This window comes from Cupressus sempervirens, chromosome 9, assembly GCF_028749045.1.
Source record: "Cupressus sempervirens isolate cs-2001-9-10 chromosome 9, ASM2874904v1, whole genome shotgun sequence".
In the NCBI taxonomy this organism is placed as follows: domain Eukaryota; kingdom Viridiplantae; phylum Streptophyta; class Pinopsida; order Cupressales; family Cupressaceae; genus Cupressus; species Cupressus sempervirens.
The window spans coordinates 684,944,378-684,961,811 of NC_143126.1; the positions used below are offsets into that span (position 1 = coordinate 684,944,378).

The following is a 17,434-nucleotide window of genomic DNA, read 5'->3' on the forward strand; positions in this document are numbered from 1 at the left end:
CCAATTAATTTAGCTTTCTTCATGGAAGAGTTCTTAGCCCAAGTTAATACTTTGGCATCCACAAATGCAACATTGTGTCCATCATCTTCAAGTGTTGTAATTGAGATTAGGTTTCTTTTAATCCCTGGTACATAGAGTACACCTTTAAGAAGAAGAGTATTTCTTGTTTTTAGTTTCAAAGTGCAGCTATCAATTCCTTCAACTGAGTGTGCAGAGTTATCACCAATAGTAACTTCATCATTAACTTTCTCTGATAAGGAATTTAGAGTTTCTTTGTATCCCGTTACATGTCTAGAAAATCCACTATCAATTACCCATGCTTTATTTGAGATTTCATTTGATAGAGAGGAATACAAAACACAGTTCTCAGGATCATAAGTCTATTCTTCTCTAATGACATTTGTACAATTTTCTTCTTGTTTGGTAGTTTCCGAACAATTAGATCTTTGGTGTCCAAATTTTTCACATTTGAAACACTTTATTTTACATAGATCTTTCTTGGGCTTTCCATTCTTCTGATTTCCCCTTTTCTTCTTGAAGTGTTTTTTCTTGCCTTTATAGGAGTTTGCATTAAGACCGTGAAGTTCTTCATCTTCTACTTTTGGTTTTCCTCCTTTCTATAGTTTTCTAGACTCTTATTGAAGACAATCATTCTTGAGTTTGTTAAACTCCGGAAGCTGATCTCTAGCACTTATTTCTTGTGTGAATGTTTCCCATGATTCTGGCAATCCATCTATGGCCATGAGCGTTAGTTCGGTGTCATTAATGATGGTTCCTATGCTTGATAATTCATCTCTAATGCCAACAACTCTTAGAAAATAAGAGTTTATCGATTCTCCTTTCTTTATCTGGATGTGATTCAGTTGTCTTTTTAGTGCAAGAACCATAGTTCCATTGTTTACTTCATATGCATTCCGTAATGCATTCATCATATCATAGGCAGTTTGGTGTTTCATAAGCATAGGTACAATATCATTTTTAACTCCATCCAAGATGATTTGAATGGTTTTTCTATTTCCATTGGTCCATATGGATTTGTGAGGTTCAACTGGGGGCTGTTTGGATGCTCCATCAACAAATTGTTTAACATTGTTCTCTTCAAGATTCTGAATTTCCAGGCTTCAAAGTGTTCCTTCCCATCGAATCTATCCTCAGGTCTGATTGTATATGCCATTGAAAATGGGAGAAAACTACTGAATATATATGAGGTCTGATTACTGAAATTTTGCGGAGCCCTAGATCTGATAACTTGGCTCTGATACCATGTAAAGTTTTGCAAATTCTTTTGTTCTTGAATCAGACTTATAGTTCAGGTTGGAATTGTTGAGAATGAACTTTTAAACAATATGTATATTCAGATTTGATTGAGGCAGATATTACTAATGTTTACTACAGGTCCAGTCCTCTATAATCGATCTTGGATGATTAATAATATCTCTACTATGTAATTTGGAGGAAGTAGAATGCTTGGAAGATCAGACTGTTGTGTATGTGTGTCTTCCAAACTGCATTCACAACCCGTACATATATCCTATCTAGAGGGTATGTCCCTCAAGGGACATAACCCTTGGCATTAACAAACAAATTGTTATCCCTAAGCCAGCGATCTTTAGTAAATAAATTACTTATGACTAACTAAGTTAACCAAGAACCAAATAAGGTATTTGTCTAGAAATCGCCAGCACCTTTAGAGACAATATATATTAAATTGAATGACATTCATTAGGACTATATGTATAGAAGAGTAGGTACGGTTTGTACCATCAAACATATAGGTTTATCTAGGTTATATTCTTAACAAGAAATACCATTAAATCAATTTCAAGAGGCATAAATGTCCTTGAAATCATCAATGTACATACCTTTTAGTGCTTCAATACCCACACTGTGCAATTGAACATCTTGTATCATTAAGGACCCCCTACTCAATGCATCAGCCACTTTATTGGACTAGCCCTTCTTATACTCAATTGTGAAGGGGAAACTTTGCAAGTACTCCACAAACCTGACATGCCTACGACTGAGATTTTCTTGCCTATTGAGAAATTGGAGGGCATGATTGTCAGTATAGACTACAAACTCCTTGGGGAGAAGATAGGGTCTCCATTTCTTTGGCCTAAACCATAGCATGCATCTCTAGGTCATAGGTACAGTGTTTTTTATTGGCCTTATTAAGTTTTTCACTAAAGAAGGCAACCGATCTACTATCTTGACTCAACACCACCCCTATGGCATAAGCAATAGCATCGCATTCTATGGTTTAAACTTTATTAAAGTCAAGTAAAGCCAATATAGGTTGTTGTGCTACCCTTTGGTTCAGGTATTGAAATTTCTTTTCAGCGTCACTAGACCATACAAACTTCTTCGTGTTATCCCCCTTGATGGTATAAATGACTGAAACTTTTAATGAAATATTTATAAAAACTTGTCAAGCTACAAAAACTTCTTACGTCAGCAATGTGCTCGATTCCAGACCAACTTAGAATAGCTTCAACCTTACTTGGATCTATCTTCAAGGTGGCCTTTTTAATCACAAAACCAAGATACAACAATTTTGTCTTCCAAAACTCACATTTATTCAGATTAATCATTTATTTCTGTTCATTAAAAACCAAATTTGAATGATTCAAATGTTCCTCTTTGATAGAATTTGAAAACTAAAATGTCATTAAGATATACCACTAAAAACTTACCAATGAAAAGTTTGAGGACTTCATTCATCAACTTTATAAAGGTTTTGGGTGCATTTGATAGACCAAAAGGCATTCCAAGCCACTCAAAGAGCCCTTCCTTTGTTTTAAAGGTTGTCTCCCACTCATCTCCTTCCCTGATCCTAATTTGGTCATACCCACTCTTGAGGTATATTTTGGAAAAGTATCATCCTCATAGGCAATCCATCAAGTCTTCTATACTTGGCATGGGAAACTATATTAGATTGTGGTCTTATTTATGGCCCCTGAATCAGTACAAATTCTCAATTCACCTCTTTTTTTGGGTGCCAAAACAGTGGGAACTGCACATGGACTAAGGCTTTATCTTATCAATCCCTTATCTAGAAGTTCTTGCACTTGTCTCATACTATTCTCGTTTTGTTGTGAGGTCAATTTGTATGTTGCCTTATTAGGTAAGCTATCCCCTTGCTAAGTCCATGTGATGCCTAATATACCTTATAGGACGAAAAGAACTAGGAATATATTCAACCAATATATCAATATACTCCTTGGGCAAATCTTGGACCTCTAAAGGCAACTCCTTCATCGTAACTATTGTTATGACAGACAGAGGCTTCATGATGACTACAAAACCCTCTCTTACATCTTTTTTCAAGGATTTTATCAATTATTTTTCACCTACCAACATCACACTAGATCCCACTTATGGTGGTTTGTCTTCATCTTTCATAGTGCAAGGGTATATGAGAATCCATCCTTCTCTATGACATATCTGTTCTTTCTTCCATCATGTTTGGTATACCTGTCATATTACCATTGTCTGCCAAGGAATGCATAGCAAACATGCGTAGGAATGATGTCACACAAAATTTTGTCCTTATATCCCCATATATGGAATTCTACCCAACTTTTCTCATTCATCAACACTTGTTGCCCTTTGTTTAACCAAGAGACATATAAAATGCAATAAGGCAATCTCTACAACTTTTCTACCATTTCAATTGAAACTAAATTGTCAATACTATCAAAATCAACAAGTTTAGAAAATTTACCTTGGCATTTGCGTGTAGTCCTAAAGAGTGACTTCCTCTGTGGTGGTTCCTTCTCCATAAGCACTTTGATCAAAATTCTTCTCAACAAGGATTCTCCACTTTTTTGAGCAGTGTTTATGATGGAAAATTTGCACTGCCATTGTCCTCTCTTTGTACAATTTGATTTCTCCTTACTACTTGGCGTAATCCTCCTGGTGTATTACGACCTAAGATGGCATTTTATGTTGAACATTATCTTAAGATTAAGAATGGTATTATTGTTTGCCCTGCTAATCTTGATCGACATTGGAATCACACCTTGTGATTCTCTTTAGGCTCCTTCAGAGTTGGCTCCCACCGTCTTTCAGACCAAACCGATCACTATATGGTTAGAGAGGATTAGATTTGTTGACTATGTCCTTTGGCGGAGGTTGAGACTAAGATCCACTTTGTATTTCATTGTCCTATCTACTATGAGATCAGAGGGAGATTTTATTGCCTTTTCAAAGATTATTTTTCACTTTCAGCATTCTTCAACTATATTGACCAGTGGTGTCTTGCACTTTACCTACGTGAGGCCACCAAGCTTTGCGAGCATACCCTGCAGTCACTGTCGTCAGTAAATATGGTATCAAGATGTATGTCGTCAGTATCAGGATGTATACTGTCAGTATCCGGATGTATGTCGTCTGTATCAAGATGTATGCTGTCAGTATCAGGATGTATACCGTCAGTATTGGGATGTATGTCATCAATATCAGGATGTATGTCATCAGTATCGAGATGGATGTCTTCGGTATCAGGATGTTTTCCGTCGGTATCGGGAAGGTTCTATGTTGGTATCAGGAAGGTTCTTATTATGTAGCCGACATGTTGTATGTAGCTGACGGACACCTTTGGAAAGGTTCCTCGAGATGTATATATACCCCCTTCGGGATCATTGTAATAAAGGGAATCATATCAGAAGCATAATGTAGTATCTGGCATATGCGAATAATATAAGGAGTTCTGCTATTCTTACTGCTATTCTGATCCATTATCTATATGCATTGATTTCTTTACCCAGTACGGTAAACATTTTGCACCCTTACCCTATGAACCTGGAGGGAGGGAGGAATGAAGATTAATGCCAAATCAGCTTAACAAAGATAGAAATAAGGTAAGGAAAAAGATGGAATATGTACTACGCAAGAAAATTTAATTTTGGCACAGCAAGGCGAACGCAGAAGGAGGTTCCAGAAGATTGCTGACGGACACAGAAGCGCGGAGGACTTGTTGGAGGAGACTCGACAGCGGGTGGAGTTGGTGAAAGAAGCCAGGGACGAGTTTTTGAATTTGCATTCGCCGAGGGAAGAGAATCCAGACAGAAGAGAATCGACTCGCATGGCTCGGAGTGCCGAAGGAGCAAGAGCATGGAGTGAACTCTTTGTCCGCGATACACTTCCAGAAGGGACAAATTCGCTTAACGGATACCTTTCTTCACCAAACAGCAAGGCTATCGGGATACCAAGCGTCAGTGTCGGGATACCAAGCGTCAGTGTCGAAATACCAAGCGTCGGTGTCAGGATGGCGGGACCAAAGGAGAAGTTGCCTAAATTTGATGGTGATGGAGCAACTGATCCCATTCGACATTGTAAAACTTGCAAAACGATTTAGAGGGCCAATGGCATAACAGATACAAATGAATGGATGAGGCAATTTTTGGCAACCCTACGGGGTGTGGCAATTGATTGGTTTATTGATACCGATCCACAAAAGTTAAACAGTTGGGATGACATTAAAAAGGAGTTTATCGCAGAATTTCAACTCTTGCGCGACGATAATGAAATTGTAGCGGAGATTTTCAATACTAAGAGGGGAAGAATGAAACAGTCTGAGTCTTCGCCAAGAAGTTGAAAGACTTCATCAATAAAATGGAGAATAAGCCGGTTGATGGGCTACAGAAAAGATGGTTCATTGAAGGCCTTCACCCAAAGCTGCGAAAGAAGATGAAGATCGTGCTGCCATCGTCATACACTGAAGCGTACAATCGGGCAATGAACCTGGAAAGTGAGCAGAGTACAAAAAAGAAGAGTAGCTTGTCGGATTCAAATGATGACACAGCTTCAGCAAAGGAAAGCACTGATGACGAAAAGGACAGCAAGAAGGTCTGCACCCTCCAGAAGGATATGATTCGGATGATGAAAGAATTCAAGAACATGCAAAAGGAGACCAAGGGAAATGAGCTATGGTGCACCAAATGCAAGAAAAAAGGCCATACAAAGGGATCCTGTCCGAAAGATCAATTTTGCGAGATTTTCCAGATCATGGGACATTCGACAAAGGAATGCCCTTTCAACCTAAAAACAAGAGCACCACAGCAAGTGTTCCTAACACAGGAGGCGTCTGCGTCGAGAGAGCGGGAACACCAGTACTGAGGGTGCCACGTCGGGAGGATACAAAAATAATCGACGCGGTCAAAACAACAACAGCAACAATAATGGTAGCAGGAGTCGAATTCAGTACAATGTGAATGGCCGACCAATAGTTCAATGCTGCGCATGCAATTTGTGGGGCCACTTCGCCTAAGATTGTACAACGGCGAACACACCGAAATTGTTATACAGATGGTGCGGACGCAGCGATCATGACGATGCTAAGTGCTCGAAATTGGGAGTAAACTTGATCATCGTCGGGATGGACGAAGAGGAGGTTCCTGGCCATCACACGGGAGCAAGCAAAAGTATACCCCTACCTGACGGAAGAAAAGAAGAGATTGGAGGAAGCGCAAGCTGAGATCCAGAAAGCAACGCAAGCAGAAAAAGCATACCTGAAGGACACTATTGGTCCCTCTGCACGGAACTGCGCAGAACAGAACATTGTACGACAAATATTACAAACCGAGGTACCCGTCAAGATAAATGATTTGTTGCTCACTATGCCTCAACTTCGCACGGCACTTACGAACATAGCTCCAACTACTAAATTACCAACAGAGCAAGGAAAGGAGAAAGAAGGCGGCACAAGTACAGAAGATCCGATGCTGTTAGCCCTCTCATCTGGACGCCATCTAATAGTCATCGAAATGGGAATTCTCGAGATTGTATTGACAGAAACGATTGTGGACGAAGGGTCTGGTGTCAATGTGTTACCCGAAGACACCTAGAAAAGGTTGGGACAGCCGACATTATGGCCACCTACATTTTACCTACTAACGGCCGATCAACATGGAATCAAACCATTGGGAGTCCTGACAACACAACCAGTGACGATTGGAACACAGCTGCTCCTGTTGGACTTCGTCGTGATCCCACTGAAGCAAAAAGGATACAACGCCATTCTGGGTCGAGGGTGGCTGATACAAGCCAGAGTTAAGCATGATTGGAAGAAAAATACTCTATCACTTGAAAGCAAGGAGCAGAAATACGTCATCGATTTACACACTCAAATGGTGGGGGAAGAAGCCCTGTCATCAAATTCTGAAGAAGAAGATGAAGGGAGGCAACTTATGGAACCAGATCAGGAGGGAGTCCTGCGGTTGGAAGGAGGATCAACGAACAACGATTTGAATTCTATCAATGGTCTTTACCACTGGTAGATTGAGGACTACGAACTCTTTCCAAGCTGTAATATTTTAAGGTTGGACGAAGGTGAGAAAGAAGAGGAAAATGAATGTCCAAAGGAATACAGAGAAGCGAAAGAAGGAAAGGTGGTTACGGCTGAAGCTAAAGGGAAGAACATGCAATACGAACCAAGAAAAAGGAAAGATTCCACCATACGGAACACAGTGAACAGACCACACAGAAAGGAAATGTTACGTCAAACCACAGATATAGCAAAAAGGTGTCGGCAGCAAGGAAGAGACATCATATGGTCTACACAGGAAACAAAGAGGAAAAGTTTAATAAAAGCTTCAACAGTACGGAGCGAAGGATCTAAAATCAATAATACATTTATTGATGGCAAGGAGTGGCAGCCCATGAAAGTCATGGTACCGAGTTTCAAGAAAAAATTGGGCGATCTGGAAAAACCTAAGGGAGAAATCGTGTAACTTGAATAAACTGGATGAGCGACGATTGCAGGCACAATGGGCCACGAAGGTTACACAGAACAGGCATAAGACATGGCACTACAAGCACCTGAAGTTGAACAAGTTTCAATCGAGACAACTAGTGCTGAAGTATAATGGGCACAACAAGATCAGACCAAGTAGATTTAAAATAAAGTGGGTCAAGCCATATAAAATCCCCAAATAAGCGATAACAAAGCAATAAAATTATGGACGCTTGACGGGAAGGATGTAGGCAATGAAGTGAATGGGTCGAAAGTCCACCATGGAAGAAATAACGCACCTCCATGGACAAGCAACTAAGAAATCGACTATATATATGTAAATACTGCACATATGTAAGATACATAAGGACAGAGTAATAAAAAAGAAAATCACCGTACGGTCAAGAGACCGTATGGCTTCATGAAGGAATCGTACAGCAAGTAATGAACACAGTACTGTGTTTTTGGTGTCATCGTACGGCACTTTAAAATCCTACCGTATAGCACTTTTTATTGGCATTTTTGGCAATTGTTTGTACGGCTATTAATTCTTGGCACTGTACAGGTTTCAAGATTAAATTCTCTGACAAGCACCGTACAAATACTCGAAGACTTTCTAGAGGCACTGGGATGTACCATACGGCATTTTTAAAATACCCCTGTGCGATGTTGAAGACCATTTTGATCGTATGGCCCCACCTATGCACATTGCTATATCGTATGGTCAAGTACAGGATACGGTCGAATGCTAAACACCACGAGATGAATACATTTTACGACATGTTTATTGTATAGTCAGGGCACCGTACGGTGTCACACCCATATGGAGTACGACAAACAAAACAAATTTTGAAATAGTGTGAACACATTTCATTTCGTACGGCATACGAAACAAAGAAACGGGTGAAAGTGTTCGTAGGGCAGCTTCAAAAGGAAACTTGGTAGTATCTTTTGCTCTCTGCAACGCATGATTTGAAGACCTAAGCGCAGCACAAGGGTCTTGCGGAATGACAATTTATGAAGGCTCCGAGCTGGAACTTACAAGAGTCACAGAAGGTTTTCTAAAATAAAATTTTTTAAAAAAAAAAAAATGTCGACAAATCAAAAATGCTCAGAATGAGTAACGGATGATACCGAAGGGAAGGGGGAACACAAGCAGTTGCCAGAAACAGTGTGGGGTCAGCAGAAAATCACAAAAATAGTGTGTTTCATGCAATTTTGTGTGGGTTTCGGAGTGCTGATTTGGTCTTGGCGATGAGGGACGCTACCCCTCGACCCCGCCCTGTATCGCAATAGGAAGCGCGCCCAGGGCGCTACCCCTCGACCCCACTGGGGGCGTTGCCCCCTAAACCCCCAATCGTTGCGGTTATCAATTGTGGGAAGTATGACTAGTTGATGAGACCTGGAGCTGCAGTAGGCTTGCAGTGTCTGTGTACCAAGGGTGGAGGATCAGAGTGCAGCAACAGCAGTGAAAGTAGATGAAGGGATGCAAGTGTCAGACCCTCTACCAGTAGCGGATGAGAAGGATAAGGATGTTCATTTTCGTCTTGTTGTCATCCCAGAGCAGAGAAAATTCCTGGCAAAGTTGGTGCTTACAAAGCGAGGAAGGGCAGAGGCTGGGCAGGTAGATCGGGAGACGGCGAAGAAGGCTTGGGAGGGGATGGCTGACCAACTTGCCACCCAGCAGATTGCATGGGAAGCAGAGCGGACAGCCCTGTTAGCACAACTCGAGGAAAGTGCACGATGGAAGCAGCAAGCGAAACAGCAGCTAGCAGCAGCAGAGCAACGGTTGGTAGAAGCTCTTCAGGAGAAGGCTCATGATCAGAAAGAAGCTGAGTGTGAAGAGGTTGCACTGATGCTGAAGGAAGTGGTGGAGGGGAACTCTCAGATCAAAGCTGATTTGAAGGTCCAGATAGATCAAGTGTATCAGCTTCGACGCGGTCGGTCTTCACAATCTGAGACACAGCCTTCTGGGTCATGATGTCTATGTTTATGTTGTTTCTATGAATAAATGTAGTTAGTTGTTGAGTTTTGTTGTGTGTCATCCGGAGACGACTTTTCTTTTTTGGGGGGATGATGTCGTCAATAAATATGGTATCAGGATGTATGTCGTCAGTATCAAGATGTATACCATCAGTATCGGGATGTATGTCATTAGTATCAGTATGTATGCCATCAGTATCAGGATGTATATCGTCAGTATTGGGATGTATGTCGTCAATATCAGGATGTATGTCGTCTGTATCGGGATGGATGTCGTTGATATCAGGATGTTTGTCGTCGATATCGAGAAGGTTCTACGTCGGTATCGGGAAGATTCTTATTATGTAATCAACATGTTGTATGTAGCCGACGGACACCTTCAAGAAGGTTCCTCGAGATGTTCAGCCGAAGGTTACTCACTCAAGATCGTTCAAACACTACACCAGTCTTTCCAGACAGCGACACTCCAACTATTCTCAGTGACAATCTAAAACTCTGGATTGTCCACGGTTATATCCTTCTGTGACTGATTTCTTTGTACCAAGGAAGTATCCTTAGTCCTTAAGTTGGCTTCTCTGGCCTCGTGTCTTGTTTTGTTTCTTCTAAAACACTATTTGGTGCTCCTACTTTGGGAAGCTCTTTTGTTTGTATGCTCAATCCCATAAACCCTTGTGGTCTTTTGTTGGACATTAATATTTTTATCTTATCGTATCTTATCTTATCTTATCTTTCACCTCCAAATGAAGTAGTAGGTTTTCCTTCAAGGCATTGCCATGCTTGATGGCTTGCAAACTCATTACACTTGTAATATTTCCCAGTGAATCCACTTGATCGTCATCTTTGGCTTCCAAATCTGTCTCAAAAGTTTGAACTTCTTCCCCTAAAACTGCCCCTTCACTTCGAGATTTCCTCCTACTAGCAGAAGTCACTCTTCCTCTGAATTTTAACCTTCTCTTGTTTCCTTGGCAACTTTGCTTCAGCCTTTCTGCTTTCCTGTGTGTGTTTATTCATCCTGCTTATGGCCTCCTATAGTGTTACAGATACTACTGGCTTTAGTGCCAATGCTGCCATGGAGGGACTTGAGGAAAACCAATCTTAACAACTATTTCTTCCTGGGCTCACTAACCAGCATAAGTCGGCCTTTGATGCCATTGCTTTACAGGAACTAGCGGACAAGGTAGAGAAACTAGAGGATGACAACCTTGAAATTATCTCTATTGAGAATGTCGGACTCGAGAAATGACTTTCATATTTCAAACAGGTTTCAGCTAAAGGTTCAAACCTTCTAGAACTCCAAAGCAAACAATCCAAACTGGTTTTTCTCCATGAAATGCTCAAATGTGAAACCAAGAAACAACTTTAATCCTATACTATAGCTTGCAGTAATAATAACAGTATCACACCTCTTTCTGGAGTAAAGGAACTGGTTCATGCCAAACGGGTCGAAGAACCCCTTTTGTCACCTTTTTCCCCTTTTAACAAATATGACCCTTTTACTAATTTGCATTTTTCTCCCAATAAATCACTTTTTAATTATTTAATCACATGGACTTCTAATTTCCTAATATCCCAAAAAAGGGGCATTACAAGGTCTGAGTTGCATGGGGCGTCTAATAGGAGTAGATGGTAGCTACTTGGTAAAATCCACAAAAAATTTCCCTGTGATTGACTTGGTTTGTGCTATTTTATTATTCATGTTTGCTATTAGCAATTTCATTACTCTTGTCTAAACTGTTAGCCGACTGGATGGTTCCGGCGGTATTTTGCATTCTGTAGCCGACGGTCCGGCGATGCTTCTGTAGCCGACGGTCCGGCGGTGTTTCCGTAGCCGACGGTCCGGCGGTGTTTCTGTAGCCGACGGTCCGGCGGTAAATAGTTTGTAACGGATAGAATAATTGTGGCCGATGGACTCCTTCGGGAAGGTTCGGCAGTAGTATTTATATCCCGTCTGGGATCATTGTAAATCATCATTCACTTACTATTGTGAATATTATGCTACTGTTCTGCTGTTACTTTCTGTATGCTGTCATTTACTTTACCTGTACGGTAAACATTTGGCGCCGTTGCCTTATGAATCTGGAAGGTGGGAGGAATGAAGATTAATGCCAAATCAGCTTAACAAGGATCGAAATAAGGCGAAGGGAAAAGATGGAATCCGTATTGCGCAAGAGAATTTAATTCTAGCACAGCAAGCCGAACGCCGACGGAGATTTCAGAGGATTGTCGACGAAAACCGAAGTGCGGAGGAATTGTTGGAGGAGACTCGGCAGCGAGTGGAATTGGTGGAAGAAGCACGGGAGGAGTTCTTGAATTTGTGTTCGCCGAGGGAAGAAAATTCAGACGGGAGAGCATCAACTCGCACGGCTCGCAGTGCCGACGGAGCACGAGCGTGGAGTGACCTCTTCGTCCAGGATAGCCTTCCGCGGGAAACAATTTCGGAGGATCCTCCGTCTTCACTAAGGGTTGCAGCTGCAGACACCTCCGGTGTGGGAGTGCAGACTGCTGGTGTGGGAGTACAGACTACCGGTGTGGGAGTGCCGACCACTGTAGGAGTGCAGACTTCCAGAGTTATGGCGGGACCCAAAGAAAAATTACCGAAATTTGAAGGCGATGGTACAGCCGACCCTCTCCGACATTGTAAGACATGTGAGACGATCTGGCGGGCAAATGGAATCACAGATGCCGACGAATGGGCCAGGCACTTTCCGGCAACCCTACGGGGTGTCGCGATTGATTGGTTTTCGGATATGGATCCACAGAAGCTGGATACATGGGATAACATTAAAAAGGAGTTCTTGGCGGAATTTAAACTCTTACGGGATGATAATGAAATCGTAGCGGAAATTTTCAATACCAAGCAAGGGAAGCACGAAACTGTCCGTGTCTATGCCAGGAGATTAAAAGACTTAGTAAACAAAATGGAAAGCAAGCCAGCGGACGGATTGCAGAAAAGGTGGTTTGTGGACGGCCTACGCTCGAAGTTGCGGAGGAAAATGAAAATTGTGCCACCGTCATCATATGTGGACGCATATAACAGAGCACTGGACCTTGAGAGTGCACAGAAGACAAAGAAGAAGAAAACCAGCTCCTCTGACTCTGATGATGATGAATCCACTCGGGATGATAGTAGCGACGACGAAGGCAGTAGCAAGAAGGTTCGTGCCCTACAGAAGGATATGGTTCGCATGATGAAGGAATTTAAGAACATGCAGAAGGAGCCAAAAGGCAGTGAACTATGGTGCACGGAATGTAAGACCGACGGTCATACTAAGGGATCGTGCCCGAAGAACCAATTCTGCGACATCTGTCAGATCATGGGCCATTCGACAAAGGACTGTCCTTTTAACATGAAGACAAGAGGATCTCCGCAGGTGCTTCTTACGCAGCAGGCTTCCCCGTCGGGCAATAACGGAAATGCAAACATTGATGGTGCCACACCCGGAGGGTATAGGAATAATAGCAGAGGGCAAAATACCAACAATGCAAATAATAACAATAATAATGGAGGCCGGAGTCGAACCCAATATGATGCAAACGGACGGCCGATTGTTCAATGTCGAGCGTATAATTTGTGGGGTCATTTTGCGCGGGATTGTACAGCGGCAAACACACCGAAATTATTATGCAGATGGTGCGGACCCAGCGATCACGAAGATTCCAAGTGTCCAAAGGCTGGAGTAAATTTGATCACTGTCGGCACGGATGTAGAGGAGGTTCTGGCAATTACACGGAGGCAAGCGGAGGAAAAGAGAAAAGTGGGGGAAGTGCAGGCGGACATTGCAAAGGCATCGTCGGCGGAAACATCTCAGTTGAAGGACATCACAGGCACCTTGGCAAAGAACTTCGCAGAACAAAGCATTGTACGGCAGATCTTACAAACAGAGATACCGGTCAAGATAAGTGACCTCCTTCTCACAATGCCCCAGTTACGAACGGCTATTCTGAATCATACACCATTTTCGGAAGCACCGGAGGACACACGAAGGAATAGTAAGGAAGTAATGACAACAGATCCAATGCTGCTGGCACTCACCTCCGGACGACATCCAGCGGTCGTCGAGATGGAGATTTTGGGAAATGTTTTGACAGAGACAATTGTTGACGGAGGGTCCGGCGTGAATGTCTTACCGGAGGATACTTGGAAGAAGTTGGGAAAACCGACGTTGTGGCCACCTGCATTTCAGTTGCTCACGGCAGACCAACATGGAATCAAACCGTTGGGAATTCTGAAAGCGCAACCGGTAACAATTGGTACGCAACCATTTTTATTGGATTTTGTAGTCATTCCATTAAAAAGAAAAGGCTATGATGCTATTCTGGGACGGGATTGGTTGGTGCAAGCAAAAGTAAAACATGATTGGAAACGCAATACCCTATCAATGGAGCGCGGAGGCAAAAGATTCATAATTGACCTGCATACGCAAATGGTCGGTGAGGAGGCAGCATTGTCAGATTCTGACAGTGAAGGCGAAAGGGATGACGAAGGACAGAGGAGAATGGAACCGGATGAAGGAGGAGTATTGAGACTTGACGGAGGATCGAATGACGACGACCTGGACTCGGTTAATGGCCTTTACCACTGGGAAATAGAAGACTACGAACTCTTTCCGAGTTGCAATATGCTAAGGGTCGACGAAGATGAGAAAAAGGAGGAAAATGAATGTCCGGAGGAATGCAGGGAAGTGGAAGAAGGAAAAATTGCCATGGTTGAAGCTGAGGGGAAGAACATACAGTCTCAACACAAAAAAACGAAAGATTCCACTGTCCGGTACATGGTGAATAGACCGCGCGGAAAGAAAAGGTCACACTGCAGCATAAAATTAGTGGAAGGGCACCGACAGCAAGGAAATAATCCAGTTGTGCGACAATCACAGGCACAGTGGGCAACAGAAGTAGCACAGAATAGACGCAAACTCTGGCATGACAAGCATCTGAGACATAACAGATTCCAGACAGGACAAGTAGTACTGAAGTATGATGGCCGTAACGAAATCAAGCCGGGCAAACTCAAAGTGCGATGGATTGGACCATATCAAATCCGAGAAATTGGCGACACGGGGACAATGAAATTAGCAACCTTGGACGAACAAGAGATAACTCAGCCAGTTAACGGATCTAAGTTGAAACCATATCGTGTAAGGAAGTACTCCCCGGTGGTGAATCCTTCCGTGTCGTCAGTACAACATTCTCTGGCGATGACGTCACTCAGAGGTACTGTTGTTGAGTAATGTATTCTGTAAAAAAATTAAAAAAATAAAATTAAAAAAAAAAGAAAAAACAAAAAAAAAAAAAAATTTGAAAAAAAAAAAAAAAAAAAAAAAAGCTGACAGCCCCGCGGACTTGAAGTCCCGCGGGAAGAAAGCCCCGCGGACTAAGAGTCCCGCGGGCCCCGCGGACTAGAAGTCCCGCGGGAAGAAAGTCCCGCGGACTAAGAGTCCCGCGGGCCCCGCGGACTAGAAGTCCCGCGGGAAGAAAGTCCCGCGGACTAAGAGTCCCGCGGGCCCCGCGGACTAGAAGTCCCGCGGGAAGGAAGGCCCCGCGGACTTAAAACCCCGCAGATCCGCAGATGGAAAACTTCCACGGCAGTAGCAAGGTAAAACAACCGCGATTTATCTTCTCTCAGACAGTTTGGGTGGGCATGTTGAAGAATTTGGTGAAGAATTTGACCAGCAGAAGGCCGCGGGTAGGAGAAGAATGGGTCGCGGGAAGAAAAAAAGGCCGTGGGTAGGAGAAACGAAAGGCCGCAGGGAGAACAGGAAGGCCGCAGGTGATGCAGAGTCAGAGGTTCAGTACTTATTAAAAAAACAAAAAAAAAAAACGACGACGACAAAATCAAGTTGTTCAGAATGAGTGATGGATGATGCCAAAGGGAAGGGGACACATCCGTGGTTGCCAGAAAGAGTGCAGAATTGGCAGATAATAACAGAAATGGTGTGTTCCGTGCATTTTTGTGTAGGTTTCGAAGTGCTAATTTGGTCTTGGCGGCGAGGGCGCTGCCCCTCGACCCCGCCCTGTACTGCGACAGGGAGCGCACCCGGGGCGCTGCCCCAGGACCCCGCGAGGGCGCTGCCCCTCGACCCCGCCGGGGGCGTTGCCCCCTGGACCCCCAGTCGTGGCGGATATCAGTCGTGGGAGTCTGACTAGCTGAGAAGAGTTGAAGTTGCTGCAAGCATGGACTTTCTGTGTACCAGAGGCAGTGGGAGCAGGTGTTGGCTGTGAGGCTGTCTGGGTGGATGCGTAGAGAGCTCGGGAGGAGCTGATCATCCGGTTGGAGGCAGTGCAGCGACACTTGGCTTAGGGTACCGAGGAATTGAAAACAAAGAAAGCAGCACAGGTGGCTATCAAGATATTTTGTCAGTCGTCAGGAGACGACTTCTCTTTTTGGGGGGGATGGTGTTAGCCGACTGGATGGTTCCGGCGGTATTTTGCATTCTGTAGCCGACGGTCCGGCGATGCTTCTGTAGCCGACGGTCCGGCGGTGTTTCCGTAGCCGACGGTCCGGCGGTGTTTCTGTAGCCGACGGTCCGGCGGTAAATAGTTTGTAACGGATAGAATAATTGTGGCCGACGGACTCCTTCGGGAAGGTTCGGCAGTAGTATTTATATCCCGTCTGGGATCATTGTAAATCATCATTCACTTACTATTGCGAATATTATGCTACTGTTCTGCTGTTACTTTCTGTATGCTGTCATTTACTTTACCTGTACGGTAAACATAAACGACTAGGAGCAATGGCCACAAATGGATAATCTACGAAATGACAAATTTCAAAAGACTAAGGGTTGTTAACCAGCAGCCATGAACACATAATGAAGTGTAGAATCACATAACAATAAAAATTGTCTTTGACTAGATATGACATGGGTAATCACATGTACTACTCCTTGTAGGATAGAATATATAGAAGGTTGGCAAGCTATTTAAGTCTCCCTACAATTGTGGTGCGAGCAAATTTATAAGGATTCTTGGACTTTATCATTGCATACTTGTGCTCTAGCATATTTAGATCCATACTGACCCATTTTGCTAGATAGCTGCTCTGTGTTGCTGCTAAGGAAAATGGTACACTAAAACTCTCAATTTGACAAAACAAAGGTGAAGAATTCAAACACATTAAATAAACAAGGCAAAGAATTCAAAGACGTGGAAAAGAGGGAAGATAGCTATGACATACACAGGGCAAAGAAGCCAGTTACTAATTAAATTGTAGAGTTAGATGATAATTCTTCACAAGTCCTTACAAACTGATTTGATCTAGAGGAAATTAAAATTCAACATCATTGCTATACTTTCCTATTGAACAATTTCAAATTATTTGAAACTAATCTAGCATATCAACAAAGAACTTTGGTCCATGCTGTAATCCAATTATCAGCATAGATTTCCAAGCAAATTTCACAAATTTATATAGTTCCCAAGGTATTACCATGTTTTCAGCCCTTACACTTGGAGAGATATCAATGCCAGACGTAGTCGAAGACATCAAAAAGCATCCCTGTTTGTAAGAAAGAAAGTTAGATTCCACCATGTGTATTAACAATCAAGCAACCTCAATTAAGTTAAAAATCAACAATTAAGCAACCTCAAGAAGATGACAGACATAATTTTATCAACTTTGACTTCCAGCCAACAAAGCATTTTGTACAAAATACACTAATATCTCCCAAAATCCTTTAATCCTTTAGCTAAGCACAACAGATTTCACAAATGTTTTCT

General features: G+C 42.7%; 1 protein-coding gene across 1 annotated transcript in view; it reads right to left on the minus strand.

Annotated features, from left to right (window-relative positions):
• The window catches only part of APC7 (tetratricopeptide repeat (TPR)-containing protein), a 316,090-nt gene that overhangs the window by 227,545 nt on the left and 71,111 nt on the right, over positions 1-17,434 (minus strand). Inside the window, exon 2 of the mRNA XM_089801665.1 lies at positions 17,145-17,213. Coding sequence (XP_089657791.1) covers positions 17,145-17,213 — 69 coding nt within the window. The remainder of the gene's footprint in view (positions 1-17,144; positions 17,214-17,434) is intronic.